The sequence below is a fragment of the Glandiceps talaboti genome, chromosome 12 (genome assembly GCF_964340395.1).
Source record: "Glandiceps talaboti chromosome 12, keGlaTala1.1, whole genome shotgun sequence".
NCBI lineage: Eukaryota > Metazoa > Hemichordata > Enteropneusta > Spengelidae > Glandiceps > Glandiceps talaboti.
In genome coordinates, this window is record NC_135560.1 from 12,685,098 (window position 1) to 12,698,751 (window position 13,654).

At 36.1% G+C, this 13,654-nt stretch overlaps 1 protein-coding gene across 1 annotated transcript in view; it reads right to left on the reverse strand.

Moving 5' to 3' along the window:
• Window positions 1-13,092, reverse strand: part of LOC144442945 (uncharacterized) — a 17,738-nt gene extending 4,646 nt beyond the window's left edge. The window contains exons 1-8 of the mRNA XM_078132318.1: window positions 12,806-13,092; window positions 9,249-9,396; window positions 8,167-8,303; window positions 6,269-6,404; window positions 5,372-5,467; window positions 4,734-4,864; window positions 3,489-3,592; window positions 2,627-2,783 (exon numbers count right to left, since the gene is read on the reverse strand). Of these exons, the coding sequence (XP_077988444.1) occupies window positions 2,627-2,783; window positions 3,489-3,592; window positions 4,734-4,864; window positions 5,372-5,467; window positions 6,269-6,404; window positions 8,167-8,303; window positions 9,249-9,396; window positions 12,806-12,976 (1,080 nt within the window). The 5' untranslated portion in view covers window positions 12,977-13,092. The remainder of the gene's footprint in view (window positions 1-2,626; window positions 2,784-3,488; window positions 3,593-4,733; window positions 4,865-5,371; window positions 5,468-6,268; window positions 6,405-8,166; window positions 8,304-9,248; window positions 9,397-12,805) is intronic.
• Window positions 13,093-13,654: the final 562 nt, after the last annotated feature.

Genomic DNA, 13,654 nt, shown 5'->3' on the forward strand with positions numbered 1-13,654 from the left:
GTACATGATCTGATGACAAGAATCCAATAACACAGAGACCATATGGAAAACAACGGAAAACCTAACTACCTAAACTAGACACTCGCATATGAATATATATATATATATATATATATATATATATATATATATATATATATATATATATATATAACTTAACACTGAGTTTCTATATATAAATAATTTCATGAACCATACAATTCTAACCCAAATATTTCGAAGAGACTGAGCTCCTCTTCATCGGTGGGTCTCCAGTTCTGTCAAACAAGTCAAGTTCTGTTGCACTTTAAATACTGAAGACAGTGGTTATTGTCATGCAAAATAGTGTTCTTGTCTTGGAATGGTATGAATATTACACACAGCCAGCTGTGGAGTACTGGTGACTACTGGTTGCTATGTTACTATTTTCTATTGATGCCATTGGTGAGTGTATCTAGTTTTTTTATCCATAATGATTCACGTAGTTGACGGTAGGTTTTATCTGGTGTGTAGAGTTTTTCAATTGCTATGATTCTAAAGTGTTTGATTGAGTGAGATGGTCCATTGAAGTGAATTGGTACTGGTTCATATTTATTGTTTCTCCTGATTTGTGATAGGTGATTCTGCATTCGTGTGTATATTGTATCACCGGTCTCTCCTACATAGACTATTTTTTCGCAATATGAGCAACGTATTGCATACACCAGGTTTGCTGATTTGCAGTTGATATGGTGTATTATTTTATAATGCTGTGCATTTGGCCCTTGAAATGTGTCTGTCTTCTCCATGTAGGGGCAGATGGCGCATCGTTTGCTCTGACATGGTCTTGATCCTGTTGCTTCTTTGATGAATGCTCTGTGATGTTTACTGTGGACTAGTTGTGAACCGATATCTCTTCCTTTTCTCCAAGCTACCATGGGTGGATTTCTGAATGCTTTTTTGCATCTTTGTGATTTATGTAGAGTGCGCATGTTGTTTGTGAGTATCTTTGGTATATCTGGGAGTGAGCTGCAAGACAAGAACACTATTTTGCATGACAATAACCACTGTCTTCAGTATTTAAAGTGCAACAGAACTTGACTTGTTTGACAGAACTGGAGACCCACCGATGAAGAGGAGCTCAGTCTCTTCGAAATATTTGGGTTAGAATTGTATGGTTCATGAAATTATTTATATATATATATATATATATATATATATATATTATATATATATATATATATATATATATATATATATATATATATATATATATATATATATATATATATATATTTATATATATAAATCTACCTACCCCACCTATTCTAAAATTGAGCGTAATCGGAACCACACAGTTTTTTTGGTTAGGCCTTATAGCTTTATATTGGAAGTCAACATAACTGGTGCACGATAGCTAGTTTACTTCTGAACAGTTTTTAGAAAGTTATGGGCTGCTGGTGACTGAGATAATTCTAGCGATGTTCGTTGTCTTGTTTAGTTCCGCAGACATCACATTGTGTCATTTACACCAATTAGTTGCACGTTTTGGCAACCACGTGGCCTTATTCATAATAAATGGACAATGAAATCAGTTTATGGGAGGAACCTTTATTTTTACGCGTCTGAAAAAAAAACATGTATGTCTTCAAATGAAAATTCCTCTGTGCAGGTAAACTATAGTACATAATACAAATTCCAGGCACCTATGACTCCTTATAAGGCTCATGTGTCCGTAGGTCACGTGCTCTGAATAGTGGGTCGATCTGTTGACTGGAGTGTGTAGCCGAAAATGTTAGGTACAACTGTCAAGTTTAAATTTGTGTTTGGAATGTATGTATTTCAATCAGGCGATACTTACAAAGTTGTGAGATAACAGTCTGGAACACGAATACATTCCGTGTAATACATATATACTTTATTGTAGGGAGCAATTCGCGCCAAAAGACATTTGTTCGTGCATTGATACTATCTCACAAAGTTAATTCTCTGTGGACGGAGCTTCTTCAGATAGGGATACTAAGGAAAATCTATGGGCTAGAACATATGGCACCAAATAGCAACTAATATTGTCATCACGACTAGAGTAGATATGAATACACACATACATAAACACACTGTTATCAACCAGAAATATAAAGGTAGTTCAACAAATACTGAAAACCAAAAGCTCCTTAATAATCTGAATTCCACTATTTTGATGATAACATGTACAAAATGGCTTGTTATTGTTTTAACGATATGTCCTGGAACAGCTGATACAGTACATTAGAAAGGAAATGGTCCCCAGTAATCTAATTAACTCTTTTGTATATAAGCCGGTCAAGTTCAGCTGACACAAACTCACTTAAAAAACCAAAAGAACTATTGAAATGGAAATCATGTAACTGCTGGTACCGGATGATTTACATAATGGTTGATAACACTGTGTGTGACAATAACACTGCGTGTGACAATACACACACACACACACACACACACACACACACACACACATACATATATATGTGGTGTGTATGTGTATATGTATATGTATATACATATATATATATATATATATATACATATATATATATATATATATATATATATATATATATATATATATATATATATATATATATATATATATATATATATATATATATACGGAAAACAGCGCACGTACCTTTTTGAAGGCACTCTCCAACTCAGTCCTGTCTATTGTAGCACTTGTATCTAGATCACTTTGTGCCAAGACCTGTACAAATCTACCCATTGCATCACTCTTCTCTGTGTACTTGTGCTCAGCACCTTCTTTCAGTTTATTTTTCTTTCGTTTTTCTCTACAATCACCAACATAAGGAAAGTTTTTCGATTGAAGGATATTTTAGAGTCACTGTCATAGAAATACTCAAAGTCAGATAGGATTATGCAGAACGGAAAAAAATAATTTATTTGCATTTGACAATATTGTTTTTGTGTAGTGATGTTACAAGGGCTAAAGTACATGGAATACATTTATGGGTGACTAGACGGTCGGTATTTCGGATATAGAAAACATCTTATTGCAACAAGCTTAAGCGAAATAAATTAGATTACATTACTAGGCACTCTATCCACAAACTGTTCCCATGGATCAAATGCGCCGAATTAATTAAAAAGACAATTTTATTATAAATACTACGTTTACATTATGTGGAGTTGAGTCAATGTAATCGTATTAAAGAGTGATAAACTCTTGGTTATTTTGGCCGCAGAAGTTCAGAGACAGGGACCACGGGAAAATATTAAAGGCTGCTAACGTTGAAGTGAGAGAGAGAGAGAGAGAGAGAGAGAGAGAGAGAGAGAGAGAGAGAGAGAGAGAGAGAGAGAGAGAGAGAGAGAGAGAGAGAGAGAGAGAGAGAGAGAGAGAGAGAGAGAGAGAGAGAGAGAGAGAGAGAGCCTGAGAGAGAGAGAGAGCGCTTTATCCTTTTAACAAATAATTTGTATCTGACAGTGTTCATTTCTACAGTATGTAATGCAAGTGGTGTAGTGAAGTGTGGGCTTACTTTGTTAATTTGGTGTCAGGTCGTTGAAGTGCAACATTGCCAAGTGTACTCAACCGTCTTTCCTCCAGTACGTGTTCATTAATTTCGTGGTCTTCACTTGTATACTATTGAATACAATGAAAACAAATGAATATTTGCATACTTATCCTATATCACAAAAATCAAGACTGTTAACAACAAAAAGGAATCAAATTACAGATGATGTATTCTCTGTCAAATGCCAAAATAAATATACTAAGTAGATGTCTTACAAGGAATTGTGTAAGGTCTAAAAAGAATTGTGGTTCCGGTTACCTGACACCAACCCTAAACTCTTTTTACGTATTCGAGAAAAAAAATCACAAAAAACTGTGAAGCCTCGCGAGAAATAGTGGATGCGGAAACTGACATCAACTTAAACAGACATTGCAAAACTGTTCTTCCAATCTGTAATGGCTGTATATCTGATGGGAAGAAACCAATAACACAGAGACCATTTGGATAACATAACAAGGGAAAACATAACGACCTGAACTTCATGATGTACTCACATATGAAAAAAAATGCACCTATCCCATTTATTCTAAAATTGAGCGTAATCGGAACCACACAATTTTTAAATACTTAATGTAGATCTGTTTTGGTTTTCATTATTTTTGTCCATTTTATTAATTCTAACAACCAATAACATTATCGACATAACAAACCACACATGTTTTATAAAGCCAGTTTTATATTTTTAGTTTTAATAAGTAATTTGCATAATTAATGATTTCCAGTAATTAAGCCATATCTAAATAATACACACTTCAAATTCCGCAAAATTTGGTACATACATCAACCATAATAAGCCCGCATATCCTATAAAGCCTGTTAGCATAGTATTTAATTTTAATGAGTAATTTGCATAAATGATTATGTTTGGTAATTAGGCTATATCTTAAGAATGGAAACTTCAAATTTAATATAATTCGGTACATACATCAACCATGACAATACACACGTGCCCTATGAAGTTTGTTGACATAGCTTTTACCCTTTATATACGGGAGGCATTCAATTCATATCTGGTTCATTTTCAATTTTGAGACATTATTTCCCGGGGTAACTGGTCGAAATGGGTGGGGGGGGGGGGTATGAAAGCCCCTAGAATCAATCATGGATTTCCTTGAGAATATCGCCCCTCTTCCCCCACATTCAGTTCAAACATGTTTAAATATAAAAATTTTGGTTAGGGATACGGAGTGCTTGGTGTCCATTGCTTACCAATAGAATTCCAAGTGTTTTGTTGTTGTATTCGCCGAACCTTGCTTTTTTGGCCCATAATCTGCTTAGTGCCCTCAACTCACTGAGTCTTCGTAGAAAACCATCTTCAGACTTCATGGACAGCCACCAACCTTAAAAGTGAACATCACTCGTCAAACACATATACAAATACACTGTATATGAACAAGGAGCTAAAATACAGTCGGATGATCATCATGTTTGACATTAAACAAAGGTGAGGCAGGATTTATCTTAGCTACATTTCATTTATGCTTATATAGGCAGAATTTATCTTACATTTCATTTATACTTAGGGGCCAAGAAAAGTCATTTTCGCCCAGAATGCATCGCGCGACCTATCTCAAGTAAACTTTAGAAGAACTGACAAACCTGGAGTAGCAATAGAGAGTTGTGGGTAATAGCCCGTGGAGTTTCCCCTCCACTCGTCTACGCCAAATCAACTACAAGCATAGAATCTAGGCTTGCCTAGCCGAGGCCTAATGTACACTGGGCGACGCGTATTGAAACAATGACCACCGCTTACGCCAGCTGTAAGAGCAAAAATAAGTTCCTAACATACTTTAATTCATCTGTCACAATCATACTCTTTTTTGTTGTAAATGGTATGTGTTACTCACCATCAAAACAGTGTATAGGATAGTTCACTAGTAAACCTCCGTCAACATACATATCTACGTTTGCTCCGTTGTAATATCTGACTGGTTCGTACATACCTAGAGAGTGAGAGAATGAGTGAGTGAGTGAGTGAGTGAGTGAGTGAGTGAGTAAGTGAGTGAGTGAGTGAGTGAGTCAGTCAGTGAGTCAGTGAGTCAGTCAGTGAGTCAGTCAGTCAGTCAGTCAGAGAGAGGCGAGAGAGAGTTTGGTTAGCGCAGCAGGGGATAACAGTGAGGAGAGAGTCACATACATACATACATACATACATACATACATACATACATACATACATACATACATACATACATACATACATACATACATACATACATACATACATACATACATATTATACATTAAAAATGACTTCTCAGTCAGGAGAGCAGCTGTTACTGATGAGAGTTTTTTCATAACACAAAGTAATTTTAAACTTGTCAACAATAGAAAGGTCACAAATCGTTTGTATCTCAATCCATCATGCCAACATTTTTAGCACTCTGTAATCATTGACACACCTGTTTGACCATGGTATAAAATTACGACAAACGGCGTAAAATGTTATGGAACAATTCGCAGAGGTTAAAGGTCAAGACTCATAGCCCTCCGCGGCGCTGGGTGGAAACCGAATGTGTTGAGTGATGTGACGTTTCAATGAAATCTTTATCAAAATACTATACTCTCTAACATTGAGTGGTCCAAGATTATCTAATGCATTTGTCTGGCTATATGTTAACAAGTGTTGTTTTGGTTTATAAGAACAACGTAGAACATTTTCCGTTCTTCACATTGTATATGGTAAACTCACAACCAAAACTAGGTACTTTTTAATAATGATATCCAATAAGTGATTCTGTACCAACCTGGTATTGAAACGGTCATTCTTACGGCTAATCTGATTGGCATATCAGGCGTGGTCTTCACGTGACAGTATTCAGCTACCATTTGATTGACATTCGTGACAACGATACAAAGTTCTTTATCGTATTTAAGATATATCTGTTGATGATGAGGAGGTAATTATGATGTTTTTAAAGCCTTTTTACATTTCTTTAATACGAGTCACGCATAGGTTTCGTGATGTCAAGTAAGGTCGTGATAATGTAAGTTAACATGTACATCGACAGAAGTACAATCTTACCTGCAAAGAAACTTATTGTATATATGTATGTATGTGTGTATGTGTGGGTAGGGAAGTCAGGGTCATCACACAATCATAGGCTTACCTGTAGGTATATATATTTTTTTCAAATAAGGGAGCCTTCAGTAATCACAAGGAGGGAGGGCTGGGGGGGTCAGGCCCGGGCTGTTGCGTAAAATGAGAACCTCCCCCGATTCCGTCGTGCTGAAAAGTGACCCTTCCTCAATTTCTTTCTCTAAAACATGACCCTTCCTCTGTCAAAAACATGGATAAATGCTGTCACACATGGAAAAGTAGGCTAGTCCACGAATCAAACGTTTAAAGCACTTAATCCCACCGCTGCCACCACTCTGAATTTTTTAATGCATTGGTTACTACCACCATAGTGAATTTGTGTGAAGGCACGGTATTAACTAATACCTGTGTTCGAATCGCATTGGCTGAGCTAAAGGCCAGAACATTAACTCTCAAACACTAGACGGGCACACTCCTGACATTGTCAACATCCCCACAACACTATCCCTAATATCTTACCCAACTGTTCCTGTTTTTCTTGTGTGAGACCCACTCCTCTCCTCATATCACAATTGACAAATAATTCACTGGTATGGTTGTCAGCAGTGATTTGATTCATATGGTCTAACATTATGGTACCTAACCCTAACCCTAACCCTAACCAATGTGGCAACAGTGCACTGTTGGACTGGTGGCAGCGATGGGATGCCAAAATTACAACATAAGTTGGACGATACAATGAGTCAAAATATAATGTGACTCTCCCCTAATCCCATTTTCTAAAATATGACCTTCACCGAGAAGCGACATGCAAAAAAATGACCCACCCCTTGTAATTACTGAAGTCTCTCTAATTAGACTAAATAGGGAGAAAGGGCATGCGTATTCCAGGTGAATTACATGATCGATTCCTGACCGGTATTAACTAGCTATTAACAGTCACATTTGACAACCCATTGTTGAAATTTATGTAACTTAATTTGCCAATAAATGACTTTTAATCATAAAAAATGATCACCATGCTTGCTATTACCGGTCTTAGAATATAATCGTAATATATTTCCTTTGGAATCGTTGCTCATAGCAAAATGACTAACAACTACGTTGATGAGCATTTCGTGTGAAACTCTCTGATATGTTCGGAATGTACAGTAATACCATTTCCTTTCTTTTGGAAGTATCTTATAATACGCAGAAATTCGTTAAAGTGACGTTCGCTATACTACATGTGGTATTGGTTGCAGATGTTGCCATTTTCGTCACATCTTTTTAAATTAATAGTGTTGTTAATATCCTTATTTGACATCGAGGGCCACAAAATGCAAAATAACAAATACCCGTAGAACTATACAATGTAGTATACCTGCTTATGGTAGCACTATACGGTAAATAACTGTTTGTGATAGCCTTATATACCTGTTTACGGTAGCACTATATGATATATACATATTTACGGTAGCACTATAGGATGTATACCTAATTACGGCAGCACTATACGATGTATACATGTTTACGGCAGCACTATACGATGTCTAACTGTTTACGGCAGCACTATACGATGTATACATCTGTTTACGGTAGCATTATACAGTGTACGATATATACCTGTTTGAATGTTATGTCTTTGTCGCCTGTTTTTTCTTCTATTTTGTCACCAAGCCAAGTCAACATTTTTCTGCCAGGATTCCAGCCATAATCCAACATCATATTAGGAAGAAAACTTAGAAAGCCACAAGAATGATCTGATGATTTAATAGAATAAACACATGTTCTTTAATGGTTAGGTGAAGATTTGATAATCTAGTAGCAAAAAAACACATAAGAAGATCGGTAAACAAACAAACAAACAAACAAACAAACAAACAAACAAACAAACACGAATCAACAACAATGTATACAACCCGAAAAAACACCGGTGCGTTTACTTGAATGAAGTAAGCTAAGGAAAGACTTCAGGTAGAAGACAAAATTAGGTAAAAAGGTAAAAATACAACTGATACAAAAACAACAGTGGATGAGTAGTTTGTTTACTGTAATGTAACACTAACAGTCATACTCGATTTGTATCATTCTATCAATATAAAGTCATGGGATCCTGGCTGCTATGGTATTTGTACTTTCATAAGTTACTGACACTAATTTCATTGTATGTCTTTGCATGAAGCTTGTCACATTCCTGCAACGAGCGAGCAAACACGATTTATCTGACAGTGTGTATATACAACACAAATAGAGTCATAGGTGCATTTTTTAACATTAGGTAGATTATGCAGGCATGTGTGTGTGTGTGTGTGTGTGTGTGTGTGTGTGTGTGTGTATGTGTGTGTGTGCGCGCGCGCGTGTGTGTGCGCTTGCTTGCTTGCCTGTCTGTCTGTCTGTCTGTCTGTCTGTCTGTGTGTTTATGTATGTATGTATGTATGTATGTATGTATGTATGTATGTATGTATGTATGTATGTATGTATGTATGTATGTATGTATGTATGTATGTATGTATGTATGTGTATATATATATATGTATGTATGCGGATTCAAAACCAAACTTTTCGAGATATGGTTATAAAATTGAATAATTTTCTGTGAAAACTCTTTTTGTGGAGGATATGATAAATATGCGTTTCATTAATTAATGAGAAGCATTCGAAAGAAAGAAAATATGTATTCTATGTCTCTCAATGTTTCTACTTACCCATTAAATAATTATCTACTTCCGATGACATCATTGGTGAGATTTCGGACGCGCTATACCCAACTGACATCAACGCTGCGACAAGGCCTCCGATACTCGTTCCTGCAAAACGTTTCAAGTTTGGCCCTATACCGACATCATTTAAGACCTGTGTTTGAAAAATGCAAAAGTGAACCATCATCAGTACGCAGTGAATCTTGACCTTGACCTTACTGGAAACTTTAAACATGGTTGTATTAAACTATGACAGGTGTTTGAAAAATGAGAATTGGTCTGTAGTAATCAGTTTTACTGATAATGACCTTTATTGAAAATTGTAATCTTAACCTAAACGTGAGTCCACTAAAAGAAACAGACACCCTGTTTCCTAGAGCTTGCTGTTTCCGACAGATGGGATATTAAGCCTTTATTAGTTTATGCAAATTAACGAAAGAATAACTTGACACAAATGAAAAGTCTCTAATGAATTAAAAACGATCAAATACTATTCAAAGTCTGTCCCTAATGACGGTGTATGTATTGCACCATAGATTTAGTGAACTGGCAATTTAATATTTTATCAGGTGTGCTTATATTGTAGTTGCAGTAATAATGTAAACATTTCTAGCATTGTTTGAATTTTATAAAGCCGTGTATTGTGGTAAGTGTATTTATAACAATTTTCAGTATAAATGACGTTAAGTAATCATGATGATATTATAAGTAGTTTATTTAAAACCCTGCAGCTGTTGTACATAATATGCAATGTCAGCTTGTTCTTGTATCCAAAAACATTTTATAATAGAGATGCCGTGCCCACAGTCAATTGACAGACCTAAAGGCAAGACCCTCAAAGTTCTAGCAACATTGCCTGGACCGACGTCAACATCACCGCTCCCCAATGTCTTATGACACTATTTCCCTTCTCTCCTGTGATGTGATACTTACTTCTGTGGCAATTGATTCATTGTATGGTTGTCAGCAGTTATATATTTCACCGATATATCCTGATATTATGGTACACAACGGTAGCAGTAGCGGGACGTGGTAACGATGGGAATTGAAAGCAGTGGCAATAATGCCAAAATCACAAAACAATGCAAAGTTAAATAACACAATTCGTTATAGTAAAATCTTACCCCCCCCCCCCCGCCATTCCTCCGCCCCTCCCCACTTGCAATTACTGAAGACTCCCTTACTAGGAGAATCTGCAAAGCTGGAAAGTGTAAATTGGATGCCAAAATCTAGCTAATGACGCGAAAGAATAATGGTCACTAGCGCACAAATATAGATCACCAATGTGATCAGAATAACATGCAACAATGACTTTTTATAACACTGATGATACATCAAAGTGTCATCACATCAAACACGTGATGCCTACCGTCTCGTAAACTTTATCTGTATACTGTATGGTGTACCCTTAAGCTTAAAGGTACATTAATTTATTACTGTTAATGATTTGATATGAACAGATACTAAATATGATCAATAATTATTCTATATAAACAGGTCCAATGCATAATGCCAATTAACATTCTTTGAATCATAATTATTTCATGTACAAGTGATCGATGTATAAAATCGATTATTTCTAACAATTCTCTCTCCCCCCCCCTCTCTCTCTCTCTCTCTCTTTCTCTCTCTCTCTTTCTCTCTCTCTCTCTCTCTCTCTCTCTCTCTCTCGTACCACCCAAATATAAAATAATATAAAAAAAAAATATTTTCAATACAGAAAAGAACAAGACAAAAACAGAGAATATAACAACAATGGCTACTCTTTCCTTGGCTAATGCATATCATGATATGAATATGTACCTGGTCTTAGCACCTCATATTTCAAGTTATAGCATTTATCTGGACCAGGCAATTTGAATATAGATAGTTCGGTACTTAGAAAAACTATGGCAATGGCAATACCAGCACTATTCAACAATTATCAATTCAATTCCCTGAAGGTGTCCTGCTTTGAGGCCTGTCATTGTGGGAATGATAAAAAACATGGCCATTGAATTTCTTTTCTCTCTGGTATCCCACGGGAACAAAAGAAAACACTTCAGAATAATTGCAACTCTAGTCACGAGACACACCATTGGTGATTAATAACCCACGCATAGTGCTAGCGAGACATTCATTTGACAGGTTCACTGACTTGATATTTATCATATTATCTCCACGCCTGATCTGTTCCTAGAAATTTTATATCCTCGTCCCAAGAAATATTATTTCACTTTCTCAATGTAAATATTGTCGCTAAAGGCATGTCACTATAAATAACATACCCGTTCTAAGGCTATCATCCTTAATATATATCTAGCGGTAATATAAATAATTTTTCCGTAACAGTTTTTGAATATTTCACTTTCGCGCCAAAATAACCTCCTTAAAAATTCTTGCTTTTCAGCAAATTTTAGCTCTTCTCGTTTTCATTTTTGACTGGTGATAAAAAAAAAAGTTCTGTCATAGACTTGTCTGTGAATATTTTAGCATAAAAATGATATCAAATTGATATTACAATCAGATATACAGATGTAGTTTTGATATACATTGAAACGTTAGTCTCAGCCTTCTTCAAATGTCTAGTATTCATTGTCTGTGAATCCACTTTTCCTCGTATCATACAGTAAATTCATCCATTCACCCCGAGCTAGCTCTGCTTGCGCCAGATATACACCTACATAGTGATGATGAAGGGGCTATTTTTAGGTTGGAAGCAATTTATCGTTTTAACACTTTGTTCTATGGGTGAGGTTGTTTGCTTGTTAGTTGTAAAAGTAGATGTACAGGATAATTCATTGGCGTCGGTAAAATATGTCAAGTAAGTTCGTCGTCAAAGAGTGATATAAGGGTCGCTATGGGACAATATTACTAGGGCGACGGTTATCAGATAGTCGCATGAAAGTAAGGAAGATGTGTACCAAATTTCAGGCCAGCAGTTTTTTAGAAAACGATGACACACACACACACACACACACACACACACACACACACACACACACAGGCACGCAAATCTAGAAATAAAACGTATTCGTTACTCTATCAATAACTTATCCAAGATCAAACAAAAATACACAGAATGGAATTTTAACCTTCATACTTTGAAATATTGCGTTCTCACAGACAGTCAAAATACCCGTGTGAGTCATGCTTGAAGCATGATCACTTCAGAGGTATAAATCCAATAGTTGTACATGCCCGCATTCTTCCTAATAACATTGCACAATGTCATCGCTGTCATATTGTCCCCAAATATAGTACTTGATGGATGTTTATATTAAATCAGAACGTATTTTTGTATCATCCAATATTTAAGTTCTAAAGGTTTTTTGAAATATACTTCCTGCTGCGTTGTCTAAATTTTTCCATTTCTTTAATCTTCGCTTCGATTCTCACCTAGTTTGAGTTTGAAGGTAATCAATTTTAATATTTATAAAAAAACGGACGATAAGCTCAACCAACTACTTTAATTCTACAAAATTGAAATATCCACCTGTTAATTTAGCAAGTCTTTATAGTGTTAATTAATCTCATTCGAGTTGTCATCAACATTCAATTTAGATTACAATGTTATTACACACCTTCATAGCCCCGTGGTAAGCGATTCCCTTAGCTCCACCGCCTTCAAATACGAGGTTTTCAAACGGGTAGTCATATTTACACAGTTCTTTATCACCAGGGACTGATAGTGTCTGTGTTTCCCATAGAGAAGTTTCCGTATTTTCCGTTGATTTGGAGCTGAAGATTCCCATATCCTTTCCTAAATCTACTGTACCACCGGGGACTTTATACTTCCTCACTTCAGATCGACTAGTAATTCAGGACACTGCCGTGTTTTGCAGTCAAAGACGTAGAAGCTTCGCGTACTGCCTTCTGCTCCAATGATTAACAGGGGCGTTATTAATATTTATAATTATTAATATCCCGTCATATTATGACCTCGATTTGAAATATAATAAGCAGGCCTTGTCAACTATATACATGTACTGAGAGAGTGACAGCGCGCAGGTGTGTGTTTCTGTTCACTTACGTCCTCTGTTCGGGCCTGGGGTTATATAATTATCTCCTTTATGTCGATGTTTTGTTTTGCATTTTCTGATTGTGTTGGGGGGGGGGGGAATTATATTTATTAAACTTAAAGCACCATAATTATGTACTTCTTAGGGGTAATCGACAACTCAAGTACTGTTATGCGTCCATTGTAACAAACGCGATAACATTGTATATTGTCAGTATGAGAGGTGTAAATAATGTAAGTTGTTAAATATACATTTTGCACTTCTTTGCAAATGCAATGTAGTATAGCGATCTTGAGAACCTTGGATACACATCATTTGTGTCGCTGTAGACTGAAAGGTTCGTCGTTGGTGGCGCTATACGCTGCTGTACCAATATTTTTAAAACAACCCGGTTTTTAATAGTGAAGCCCG